Source organism: Muntiacus reevesi, chromosome 2, assembly GCF_963930625.1.
Source record: "Muntiacus reevesi chromosome 2, mMunRee1.1, whole genome shotgun sequence".
Lineage (NCBI taxonomy): Eukaryota > Metazoa > Chordata > Mammalia > Artiodactyla > Cervidae > Muntiacus > Muntiacus reevesi.
This window is the reverse complement of record NC_089250.1, coordinates 128,023,742-128,038,001: the sequence shown is the minus strand read 5'-3', so window position 1 is coordinate 128,038,001 and position 14,260 is coordinate 128,023,742. Positions and strand designations below refer to the sequence as shown.

Below are 14,260 nucleotides of genomic sequence, written 5' to 3'. Positions count from 1 at the left end.
ATTTGAAGGAGGTAAATAAAACATAGAAAAAAAAAAAATGGAAAAGGTGGGGCTTCCCCAGCTGCTCAGTGGTAAAGAATCCACCGACCGGTGCAGAGTCATGCATTAGGATCCCTGACCCTGAAGATCCCAAATGCTGTGAAGCAATTAAGCCCGTTTACCACATCTACTGAGCCTGTGCTCTAAATCCCAGGAGCCACAACTACTAAGCCCTTGAGCTGCAGTTACTGAAACCTCACTCCCCAGAGCCTTTCTCTACAACAGGAGAGGCCACTTCAATGAGAATCCTGTGCACTGCAATGAAGATTAGCCCTTGCCCGCTGCAACTAGAGAAAGCCCTTGTGTAGCAACAAAGATCCAGCACAGCCAAAAATAGATGAATAAATAAATAAAATTACTAAAAAGTTGAAATGTTATAAATTGCATGCCTGACACTTTAATAAATGCAGCTGAAAATTTTCACAGGATAGAAATCATTCAAAGAATTGTAGTATGCAGAAATAAGTATATAGAAAGCATAGTGATTGTTATAAGAAGTTGTCGATTTAATATAGTGTGTGATTGTATGTGTGGTCTGTGTGTTTGTAGAAATGTTTTCAGATAAAAGAAACCAAAATAGATATTGATTAATGAATATAAATCCAAAATATATTTTATCATTTCCTATATGCTAGAAAACATGCTAAACAACTTACATACATACCATCAGTTAATCCTAACAACAATCAAATCAGAGTTGCTGTTATCCTGCTTAACAGATGGAGATCTAAGTCGTAGAGAGATTATATAATTTATCAAAAATCACATATTGATTTTGCCAGGATTTGAACAAAGTCTGTTTGATTCCAAAGCTCAGGCTTTAACTACTGTGCCATAGATGATCTTTCATATCCCACATACCAATGCTTCATCATTAATCCTCTCAAGTTTCCCTTTGCTTTGACTACTGCACATATGAATTTATATGTATCAGATTTAAATCTAAAGTAGCTCCTTATCCATTTTCCATGTAGTTCAAAAGTGTCTCATCCTATAAGTCTTTCTTCCACTAACTACATCTGATACAGACTGTAGCATACCTCCAGGCAGGCAGCATAAATGTCATCTTTTTAACTTCAGCCTCTCAAAATCTATATACAGTATATTGATTTATACTTTTAATCCCTTTTGCTGATATTTCATATAATGTAGGCATTAACATACATGAGGTCAAGAAGTGTATCTCATTCATATTTGCAACCCCAAATGTAGCACAAAACTGATATATACTAACAAACATATATCAAATAATAGAATATATAGTAGAAACTGATAATAATTTTTATCATTCTCTTAAGATTCCATGCATTAGTGTTCATATTAATATACTTTAATGACTACTGTAGCAGTTTATACTCAGGCTGTAAAATCCAGGCTATCTAAGCTAGGACTGTGACTCTTAGATGTAGGAGCTGTGTGACTTTAAGTGAGATAGCTTGATATCTTTAAAGCTTCAGTTTCCTCATCTGGAAAATGGGAGCAACAATAAAATTTATCTTATGGTGTTTTAGTGAACATGAGATAGATTAAATTTTATATATATACATATATATATCTGAACATTCCTTTCTTCTTGCTCTACTAGAAATCTGGCTATTCCCAGAAGATGCTATTTTTCTGTAGCTCTCTCAGTGCCTCATTGGGATGGTGGTTGCTTTATTATATCCTTACATCACTAGGACTTGAGGTGGGGTGTGTATTCTTAAGCATACTCTTCTTTCCCTATTAGTACTGCCACCATATTAGAAAGAAAAGAAAGATTAAAAAAAAGAAGAAAGGAAAAAAGAAAAAAAAAACTTTTTATATCTTCAAATACCCTGCATTTCCTCTTCCTCCACTCTCTCTCGAAACCACTGCAAATTTTCATTCTCAAAATTACCTCAAACCATTCCTATCAATGCCACAAATGAGTGCCATGTTGCTAATTCAATATTAAGTTCTCATATTTCATCTTACTTGATAAAACTTGACGTAGCTGATCACTTTCTCCTAAACATGTCTTCTTCCTATGACTTTCAGTAAACCACTCTCTTCTAGTTTTCCTCTCATTAATTATCTTCACATATTAATGTTCCTTTTGATTCTTTCTCATCTTCCTGGACTATATGATCACTGTGTTTATGGTTCATTTCTAGCCACATTTGTTCCTTTGATGATCGTTGACCATGTTGATCATTCAGACTCTCCTGATGCTTAGACCAAATATACTAATATCAAAAATACTTAAATGCTATACTTTTTGTTTTCTCTGTATCCAACACACCAGCTAACTCTATTGATGTACCTCAAAAACGCATTGACAGTCAACCATTTTTACCACCTCTGTCATGAAAACCTGGTCTAAGCTATCTTTATTTTCTGCCGGGAATATCGTTAATACATTTCTCACTGGTCACCTTGATCTTAACTGATGATTCACAATACAAGGGTCAAAGCAATTTTGTTAAAACTTGTGTGAAATCATTTCACTCCTCAGCTTGAAACACTCCAGTAGCTTTCCGTCTCACTGAGAGAAAAAGATAGTGTCCTCCACTGCCTGAAAGGCCTGGGCAATCTGCCTCCATCCATGCCAGCTCTTTGATCTCATCTCTTTCCCCTTCACCTCACTCTGCCCCACATTTCACCCACCACAGTTTGCTTGCAATTGTGTTCTACAAACAGAATAGGCATGTCCCCATCTCAATTCCCTTTCACTCATTGTGATCTCTGTGTTTAATGCTCTTTTAGCAACCTCCATAATTTTCCCATAATCCTCTCTGAAATTTATACCAAGGGTACTTCTTAGTAAGTTCTTCCCACACTTTCCTATTTAAAATTATGTTCCCCAAAATATCTCCTTCCCTGCTTAATTTTTTGACATAACCTCTTTCATATACTAATATACTACATAACTCTTTTAGTGGTTGGATTATTTTCTGTCTCCCTCCAACATCAAGCAAACCTCACCTCACAAAAATAAGGATTTTTTCAGGTCTATTTTGCGGTTTGCTACATTGGGGCTTCCTTGGGGGCTCAGCGGTAAAGAATCTGCCTGCCATGTAGGAGCCACAGGAGATGGGGGTTTGTTCCCTGGGTGGGGAAGATCGCTTTGAGGAGGCCATGGCAATCCACTCCAGTATTCTTGCCTGGAAAATCCCATGGGCAGAGGAGCCTGGCAGGCTCCAGTTCATGGAGTCACAAAGAGTTGGACATCTAAATGACTAAGCACACATATATCTGCAAATCGTAGAACAAGGCTTGACATCTAGTAGCAACTTAAAAGCATTTGTATAAAACTATATAAGCTTCTATAACTGAAATGTAATGACATAGCATGCGCACTACACATGAGCAGACATCGTCTGTATCAAATATAAATGTATCAATATAATGCTAGTAGAGTGTGTATTATGTCTAAGCTGTTTGTCACATAGAAATCACCCAATAAATATTAGTTATAATTGGTAGAAAATTTATATGTGCACAGTAGACATTACATATGCTTGCTATACCTGAAGAATGAATGAATAAAAAAAACCAGCATAATGTATTATTCATGTTACATTAAAATACTGTAGCTTTTCCTCTATGAGGATACCAGCAGAATTGCATTCTGTGCATTCAACAGACCAACTGTGGCCAAATTCTGGATATAACCACATAAAATATTGATGACTGAGTTAATATTGTCCTTTTCATACATGATCTAAGAAGCCTGAACAACTGTCATCAGTATTCCAACTATTCAATAAAGCCACTTAATAAACTCAGGGTAGCTGAACATTTATCACTGAGCAGGCTGATTGAGCAGCCCTGAGGAGCAGTATAAGATCTTATAAGAGCAGGGAAAATTGGTATCTGGAACTAAGAGGCTGATGTCAGAAACAATCGGCGCAGTGTGATCCACCAACATTATGAACAAAATGCCCAGAACAGCTGCTAATAATCAGAAAAAGACAGAAAACACACTGAAGAAAGGATAGATTCACTGTGAGTTTTATACAAAGACTTTTCTAAATGATGCACTCTCAAGGGATAAAAACCAAGTCTCTAAAAAAATTATATAATTTACCTAAGCTCTGTTTTCATATAGAATCCTAAAAAGGATGCTATGTGTAATATCTCCATAGCAGAGATAATTATTGACTGCTTTGGTTCCTATGTCAATACTGAGCAGTGTCATATAAATAAAACCCTCACTAAATGTGTCTTTGAATTACTGTTTGAACTCCAAGTACTATCGGAAAGGTTACCTACTTGCTCCTATATTAGTAAAAGACACTTCATCTCTCAGTTCTGTTTTTCTTTATGGAAGGCATACTAATTTAAATAATCACTAACTGGGTCATTCTGCCAGGTACGGAAGGAAACAAAAAGTAAATGAGAATTTCTGTGTTCAGAAACTTATAATCTAAACATAGAAACAAACATTATTTGACTTAATATAAAGGGAAAGAGGGACATTAATTATACCAGTTTCCTTGAGGTGTAATTGACAAACAAAATTGTATATATTTAAGGTGCACAATATATGGCTTGATACTGATACACTGTAAAATGAATGATTACCAGAACCAAATTAATTAGCATAACCTAACACAACCATCACTTCACAGAGTTCTTTTTTTTTTTTTTTTTAGTGTGGTAAGACTTAAAATCTACTCTATTAGCAAGTTTCCAGTATATAATACTACAGTATTATTAGCTATAGTCACCATGTTGTACATTAGATTCACCAAACTTATCCATCTTATAACTAACTGTTTGCACCATTTAACCAACCTCTCACTTAATATCATTAGTAACAACATCAAGGAGTAATGAGCAATTTGGTTTCAAGGTATAATTAGAATTGAGAAAAATCTCTGAACAAAGTCATAAAATAGCATAAATAATCCTCAATTCTAAGATGTATACATCTTAAATCAGAGCACCAGTATTCAGGATTCTCCAGGTTTTCCAAAATTTCCAATTCTTTACCTTGAAAAATAAAAATTTATTCTGCAAACATTTTCTGACTACTTCATCCCAAAATCTTCAGCAGATTTTGCATTTGTATTCTCCTAAAACACATGCACCTATTATTATATAAACCATTGTATTGATTATATACCTCATTGTTATACTTGAATGAAATAACTGCCTCATTTTTGTTTCCCTAATATCTTTCATGGAGTTGATATTCAATAAAATGCAAACTAAATAAATGTTCTATATAGAAGTGAAAATGTGGACTAGAGAAAAAGTGAGAATATGTACAGTGGACATGTAATAATTTGAAAGCACTGTGAAAGGGAAGTTAGAGAAAGCAGAACATGACCAAGGAGAGGACCTTTATAATTGTTAGAAAATATTCAAACTGGCTCATTATAAAATATGACTCTTTATGGAAATACAAACAAAAGTGGGGCAATTACAAAATCATGGACTAGAGAAAGGTAGAATATTCACCAGGAAAATCATGTCTGATATACAGACAATCAGAAAAAGTCAGTTTGAAGAATCACTGAGGAAAAGAAAGTTGCAAGAAAAGTAGATCAATAATGTTGTTTGCTGAAATACTACAAAATTATAGGATTTGTCCAAGAAAGTAGTCATTGGGGACTTTAGAGAGTGCAGTTTCAGTAGAGATGTGAGAAAACCCAAATTGCAGAGCTTAAGGGAATTGGTGCAGAAGTCGTGGTAACAAGTACAGAGATTTAATCGGAAAAGATTCAACTAAGAAAAGCCACTCTATTATGAGTTGTATCAGAGCCAAGCAAGATTATAATTACACTTTTGCTCAATTTCGATTTTTATTAAGAACAGTTAAAATGGATTCCACCTTCTCACACAATTTGGATGTGAGTATTTTATGTTTCAATGGGTTCATATTTTTAAGGTTGTTAGAACCAGAGAGGAAACCATCTACCTTCCTGGTGATCGTTAATTTTATTGTATTACTTATATACTGAATTAGATCTATTTCTTTCCCTTTCTCAATAGGACAAATGAAAGTATCTGAAATGTCAGTACTTAAGCTATTCTAAGTTACTTTGGAAATAACATTCTTGGGGTATGGGTGTGTGTATGTATTAGCACAGAGAAAGTCTTTTTTTTTTCATTTATTTTTATTAGTTGGAGGCTAATTACTTTACAATATTTAGTGGTTTTCTAAAGTACAATAATTGTTCTTATGTTTCTCAGAGTTTATTTATGTATTTACTTTTTGGACTCTTTAGCTCTCTGGCTCCCAGGATGTACAGATGGGCTTTAACCGAGGCTATTATCAGTGTTCAGAGAAACTACTGAAGCAATCCTTCTAGACAAAGGGTCATAATATAGAGAAGTTACAAAGTTAACATTTTTGAACTTGCTTACTGAGAAATTATTGTGGAAACAAGAAAAGATATATGCCTTTTCAAACCTCTGCCCTAAAACAAAATCCAATTTGGAGATAAAGAATTTATAAGATTGCTCACCTTCAAAAAAGAGGAAATAAGAAATGCGAATGTGGGTACAAACTAAAGCAGAAGACACAGTCAAGCTTTTATCTGGAAATGAAATTTAGACATTTAGAAATGATATTTAGAAAATTTTACTGGAGTAAGTATGTGTGTGAGAGTCAGACCATAAAGAAGGCTGTGTATCGAAGAATTGATGCTTTTGAACTGTGGTGTTGGAGAAGACTCTTGAGAATCCTTGGACTGCAAGGGGATTAAACCAGTCAATTCTAAAGAAAATCAGTCCTGAAGGTTCATTGGAAAGACTGATGCTGAAGCTCCAATACTTTGGCCAATTGATGCGAAAAGGTGACTCATTGGAAAAGACCCTGATGCTGGGAAAGATTGAAGGCAGGAAGAGAAGGGAACAACAGAAGATGAGATGGTTGGATGGCATCACTGACTCGATGGACATGAGGTTGAACAGTTTCCAGGAGATGGTGAAGGACAAGGAAGCCTGGTGCACTGCAGTCCATAGGGTCAAAAAGAGTCAAACATGACTCAGTGACTGAACAACAGCAAAGCACTGGAAGTGCTGTTTTTGGCATATTATTCTAAATATCCTATAATAACATAATCTAGATGGCATATACATATATATCCAAAAGTTTATAAAGCTTCAAGAAAAAATGACACTCAGAATTTAAAAACTCAGCCTATAGAAAAAACAACAAAGTTACTCTGAAAGCTTGAACTTAATATCTCTGAATAAAAATACACTCTGTAAGATGGAAAAAGTGAAAGGGGTAGATAAGAAAATATGCCTATATTATACTAAGATTAAAATTTGCACAAAAGATATGCTATGTGTGGTTTCAAAATGTGTTATCTATTACGTATGAGTGCATATATATTGTTCAATTTCTTTCGATGTGTGCTGCTTTAAGAAATCATATTTAAATGAAAGATGTTTCAGAGACAATCAAGTTCATTGAAAATTACTTAGGTATGGTCTCCAATAATCATCTTTAGTTATAACTGAAACAGACTCAAAAGAAACTATTGCATTGTACTATGTTCAGAGAAATAAAATCAGTCATGATTTTATTGGAAGACAAAACTCCAATACTTTGGCCATCTGATGTGAAGAGCCAACTCATTGGAAAAGACCCTGATGCTGGGAAAGATTGAAGGCGAGACAAGAGGACAACAGGATGAGATGGTTGGATGGCATCACTGATGTGATAGACATAAGTTTGAGTAGACTCTGGGAGTTGGTGATGGACAGGGAAGCCTGGAGTGCTACAGTCCATGGGGTTGCAGAGTCAGATATAACTGAGCGACTGAACTGAACTGATGTTCAGAGAAATATAATGTTAACAAGAGGAAGATGACCTGAACTAAACTTGGAAATAGCAAACTGAAAAAAAAAGAAACTTTACAAACATTTCCAGAATAATACTAGGGGGACCATGTGTATCTCACAAATAGACCAGTACAGTTTATGAGGCAAGGATATTGCTATAACAGTGCCCTATGTGATAATCTGTAATAGTCTGGAAACAAGAACAATTAAGGTTTTTTAATTTTTCTTGCAGAAGAGTTAAGCTTATGTAGTCATTTCTTCTTAAGGTATCTAAAGAGGGGAAACATCATTCTAAGAAACATAAGTGTTTCAGCTCTTTGGGTGGTTTTGTTTTCCTTATAATGCTATTATTAGCATTGCAATTTGTATGCCATTCTCTTTTAAGTTTATTAGTATAAACCATTGTCACTCTACTTTTTGACGTCTAGACATAACTTGATAAAAATGAATTTTCCGGGCTTAAATGTCAGATCTTAGAAGATTTTAGTCTCAGACATTAAAACATGGCTATACCTTTAATGATAACGTATCTATCTCATCACTGACGTTCCATGGATTAATGAATTACCTCACAAGCATAACAATACACCTGGAAATGTTCCTCAATTTTCATTGCAGGGTTTATTTGAATTAGTAAGCCCTCCAAGGAAAAAATAGAGTCATTAATACTTTGAAAAATGAAATGGGACTTCCCAGTTGGTCCAGTGGTTAAGGATCCACCTTTCAATGCAGGTAAAGTGGGTTCTATCCCTGGTTAGAAAACTAAAATCTCACATACCATGGGACACCTAATCCCTTGTGCTGCAACTACTGAGCCTGCACGCTCTATAATCAGTGCTCTGCAACCAGAGTAAGTCCGTGAGCCACAATGAACAGTGCTCATGCCGCAAGGAAGACCCAATATAGCCAAAATAATAACAATAAAATAAAATGCAATTTAACAAAGTTAAGTCTTCAAAGAAATAAAAATGTTAGTTGCTCAGTCATGTCCAACTCTTTACAACCCCATGGGCTATAGCCTGCCAGGCTCCTTTGTCCATGGAATTTTCCAGGCAAGAATACTGAAATGAGTTGCCATTCCCTTCTCCAGGGGACCTTCCTAACGCAGGGATTGAACTCAGGTCTCTTGCATTGCAGGCAGGTTCTTTACCATCTGAGCCACCAAGGAAGTCTTCAAGGTGTCCAGTAAATATGAAGAGATATAAGGAAAGTATATATAAATTGTGCACAGTAGCCAAAGTACTCATTTTAAAAATATATATAAATATAAAAAGAAACAATTATTTATACATAATTAGAAGTAACAATAGAAATAAAGATATATCGAAAATATTTTAGTGAACACTGGTGATATGTCAGATAGTGTATTAAACTGCATAAAAATGAGTTTCAGAGAGTTATTTTTAATAAGGAAACAGCCTTAGGAAATATTAATATGTGACTTTTTGAGATTGTAAACAGCATCTCTTCAGACAGTTGCTCTGGTTGTGCAGAATATAAGGGTTTCATTCACATCATAGATATATGCTAAGTTACATAATAGTTCAAGGGCAGGATGGATGATTTTTGGTTCCAGGCTGAATGCCTGAGCAGTCAGGGAGAACCCTTTCCTTAAAAAACAAAAAGAAAAACTTATGTTGACTTTCGTGGTCTACACACACTTAGGGAATCTCTTTCTCTCTCTCTCTCTCTCACACACACACACTCACACACTCATTGGCACATATATTCTTTTAAAACTCCTCTAATACTCTAACACTTTGATTCAAAGTTAGTTATAATGTTATGATATATGATTCTTTTTAAAGAAATACTTTTCCTATCTGATCATGGTAGTATTATCTAGTCAATATGGACAATCTGAAAATGCAAATAAAGTAATAAAAAATGAAAATAAAACTTACTCCTTATATACCATTTTCCTTCCTTCATTTCCTTCTTTCCCTCCCTTTCATAATTCACTAATTCATTCAAAATCAAAACAAAATAAAAAACACAAACCCCATGGACAACTTGCTTTTTTTTACCTCACTGTGAATAATATGGTAGAATAAGGAATATGGTCTTAATATCTTTTATCCCACATAATACATAATTTAGCAGATAGCCCTGCCTCCTTTGCTTCCAATGGCATTTTTTTTTCTATTTCTTTTTTTTTCCATTTATTTTTATTAGTTGGAGGCTAATTACTTTACAATATTCTAGTGATTCTTGTCATACATTGACATGAATCAGCCATGGATTTACATGTATTTCCCATCCCGATCTCCTGTGCAGGCTCCCCACACTCAATTTGGGATCATAGCACATGTTCCCATTTCAAGAAAACTGTCAGGACTGATAATGAATTAAACTGTATGCTAAAATAACAATCCCAATACTTTCATATCGGGCTAGAGTAGCTACTAAAACTATAAATCAATTATGTTTTCCAATATTCTACTGGCTAGCTAAGTTCTGACTTTTAAAATTTAATTTGATACTATCAATCTCAATTATGTATTTATTCCTTCTTAAATCTGCAGTTATCAAACAAATGAAATGTTCATTAAAAATAGGTCATCTGCAAATTTTATTACTGAATCTAAAAACTTGCAATTTGAGAAATATTGAAAGACTCAAATTTAGCCCAATTTCTGAAGTAAAAAATTTTGAAAATAACTATTATGCAGTAAACTTTTCTTAAAAGCTGATTCACACATGTGGGTAATACTAGAATATTCCATTACATGATAAAATATTTCTTGAATAAACAGTATTTTTTTTCTTCCAACTCCATGTGCCTAAGTAAGGAAATACACAGAATAAACACAGGAAACCTTTAATTTGAAAATCCAGAAGAATTCTTTAACATAAGAAAAATATAAACTGCTATACTAATAGCCTTAGAGTAATTAAAATTTTTCCACCTTCATATTTCTCTATCTTAGATCCTAACTATGTATAGAAGTCAGGTATGAACTATCAGATGGGCTACTCCAACCAGTAAATCCAACCAGTAAACCTCTTAAACTTTTTTTCACACATTTCTGTCATGATTAGAATTATCACTACATCTTCCTTCAGTCTAATCATACCTGCATCCTCAAGCATTTGGATAAGAAAAAATGGCTCAAGAAATCCATATCACATGTTTCAGTTGTGTTATTTTGTGCATTAGACATGCTTTGTTTACTTCTGATTTCATTCCTGCATAATATGGGCGCAGACTTTAATAGGGATTTTAAATAATAGTAGCTGTGAAAACCATTTTCATGAAAAATAAAATATAAATGATGCCAGAGTCCCTTACTGAGGGAGACCAGAGAGAAGTAGGCGACCTACAGGAATGTTTTATTACTTCTGGGGGGGCATCAGAGGATGCAAGTATGGAAGGAATGCTGAAAAGCATCAAGTTCAGAAACCTCTATAAAAAAACTACACAAAATTTTTATTTCTTTGCCGCAGTTCATTGGAAGAACTGATGCTGAAGCTGAAACTCCAGTACTTTGGCCTCCTGATGCAAAGAGCTGACTCACTTGAAAAGACCCTGATGCTGGGAAAGACTGAAGGCAGGAAGAGAAGGGGATGACAGAGAATGAGATGGTTGGATGGCATCACCGACTCAATGGACATGGGTTTGGGTGGACTCTGGGAGTTGGTGATGGACAGGGAGGCCTGGCGTGCTGCAGTTCATGGGGTTGCGAAAAATTGGACACGACTGAGTGACTGAACTGAACTGAACTGAACAGATCCTTTCAGTCTTCCTAGATGTTGAGCAACTTAACTCCAGGAGGAAAGAACTAAAGAGGCTTTCTAACTGTGGCTGGAAGGCTTCCCATGAGTGCAGTGAGGGGGCATCCTTACTGTGAAATGTAACTTGGCAAGTGTGAAGTTATACCCTGCTTCAGAAAGTTACTTCACGGTCAGTGGTGACCTGATGATCTTATTTTGGAGGCTATCAATACAAGCACATTTGGAAAGACCAAGAGCTGAAATCAACTTATTAAAGAAGCTAATTTATAGCATTACAGGTTAAACCAGGGATTATTTCCTCTGATAACCGAAATTATATTGCTAAAAAGTACAGGGTTTGTGAAAGTCTAATATGAGTAATGACAGTCCTTCCATCTCAGTGTAAACACTAAATATGAATAAAAATAGAATGCCTTATGGCATGAAGAAATATTAACACTGATTTGTCATCTATTCTTGGGGCATAAATTAAAATCTATGACAGAACATCTTCTGTCATGCATTTTTAAGTTCATTTGATTTTTATTTTTGCTTTAAAGTAGCCATTACATTATTTATTTCTTACTACACTTTTAACTTTGTCGTTAGACCGGAGACTCACAATCCTTATAAACGGCGATGACAGGGACATTAAATTCAGATGTACTTGGAGTAAACACTGTGCTAATTAGCTGAACTTTCCAAGGGATTAGACTGTTGACTTTATAAAAAATAGTTGATATTGTGAATTATTTTGCAAATCCCTAAAGAGGCATGATTTTTTAACATGGAGAACCGAGAATGCTTTAATATGTATACAATTTCAACACTGTATGGGGGATAAAATAAAATTCTTTCATCTATCATCAGATTATTTAATTTAGCCAAGCAAATCTAACAAAAAAATACAAAATTCACAATCTTGATGTCTCTAAGAGCAAATAGGTAATGTGACAACAAATGACTAGTGAAAGTAATAAGCATATTAATAATAATAGAACAAAGCAGTTTTCTTGAATAGTGAACTTCTAGGGTGGGAAAATTTATCCATTTTTCTTCTGTTAGATAGAGAGATCCACATTCCCATTAAGTAGTATTCAAAGACAGATGCCTTCAATATTGAAATATCTAAGACTGTCACATTTGGGCCATTGCAGATATAACATGTTAAACGGTTCCATAGAGCTTGATGACTAATGTATCTATGATGACTAAGTGAGTTACTGTTATGGAATGACTCAAAATCTAATGCCAAGTCTTTTACACTTTTTCACTCTTTTCAAATAATATAGTGAGGGCATGAAACCCCCCCAATTGAAGTGCTAACACTAAAATCACTTATGACATCCACCTTTGACCCCTTCAGAGATCTCTTCTCATAGGGAATTTTGGTATTTTTCATATTCCTAATTTTATCCAAGGCCACTGTTTGTGTTTGTCTAATGGTTAGCAAATATAACTTCATGTTGTTTATAACAGTTAAGCATTATTTTAGTGAGAACATGTAAGTGTTCAAATAGAAGCTGAACACTGGGTTTTCTACCATATTGCAATCCTTATTAAGAAACAGAGTGCATCAGATGTTACTTCTGTAAGATTATTTTAATTAAAGTAGATTGTTGCAAGGAGTCGCCAACTTTTAAAAATGAACTGCAAATTAGCATTATTCATTTCTATGATGTGCGGCATTTTCCATAAAAATCCTGGCTAACGCTAAAGGTCAGAGTAAGAGCACGCTTACCGTCATCATATTGGCCCAGGCAGACTGTGAAGAAACAACCGAGGATAATCCCTGAAGCGAACCATTTCCAGAGAGAAAGCTGTTGGAACATCTTCTGTCAAATTCCACTCAAGGCTGATCTGAAATAGAAAGAGGGAAAAAGAAATGTTTGACAAGTTCATTAATCTGTTATAGGTAAACACACCTGTCATAGCACAGAAAAGCCTTAATGACTTCATAGTTAATTATCTGTGCCACACTATCCATTATCAAAGTAGCATAATTGTTTAATGTACTAGAACTCATCTACATGAGTTTGCAGATGAGCAATCTCTAAGAAAAGACATCCATTCTGTTATTTACTTTGTAAGCAAGTAAGTTGAGATGTTAACATACTGATGACATTAGAACATCTTTAAAATTGAGACCCTGTGAGTGAATCAAATGCCAATCAGTTTAAGTCACTGAATTTATCTTCGATACAGAACAATTCAACTATAAAATGCAAGTTTTTGCAATAACTTAAGATGTTAAGCTGTTGGTGTCCTACATAAAATTTCAATAGCCATTTGTCTTATGGAATTACGTAGAAAAACCCACCATTAAAACAGAAATTCATTTTTAGTAGAGTGACAAGAGATTGACTTAACCATGTCATATAAGACCAAGAGTAAGCCATCAGTTTTTACCACATCTGTCTTTGGAAACATTTGCATTAATTTCAATTCTTTTGTTTTTCTTTGCAATCTGCCAGTAAATAAAGAAATTGAATGAGGTGTTAGTGGCCTGTGAGCAGATGGGCCAGTTTTCTATCTCCATCAGAAAAGAAAAAGTGAATTAGCCTAAAGGGGCAAGAGAGACCATGAAGGCTGTGATAAATTGTAAAGTGCAGGGTTTGTCTGGAGAAACATGTGGGAATGTAAACCAGTGTTACTGAGTATTCTGACTTTCCAGAACATGATAAAATTCTGTTTTCCATGGTAAATTTCAAATTTCCAAGTGAGACTGCTGAGTGTTTAG

The 14,260-nt window shown here is 34.7% G+C and overlaps 1 protein-coding gene across 14 annotated transcripts in view; it reads right to left on the bottom strand.

The window, feature by feature from the left end:
* The window catches only part of PCDH15 (protocadherin related 15), a 767,128-nt gene extending 753,776 nt beyond the window's left edge, over positions 1 to 13,352 (bottom strand). For all 14 annotated transcript variants that reach the window (XM_065919987.1, XM_065919986.1, XM_065919983.1 and 11 more), the window contains exon 1: positions 13,262 to 13,352. In XM_065919987.1, coding sequence (XP_065776059.1) covers positions 13,262 to 13,352 — 91 coding nt within the window. The remainder of the gene's footprint in view (positions 1 to 13,261) is intronic.
* Between the last annotated feature and the right edge of the window lie 908 nt (positions 13,353 to 14,260).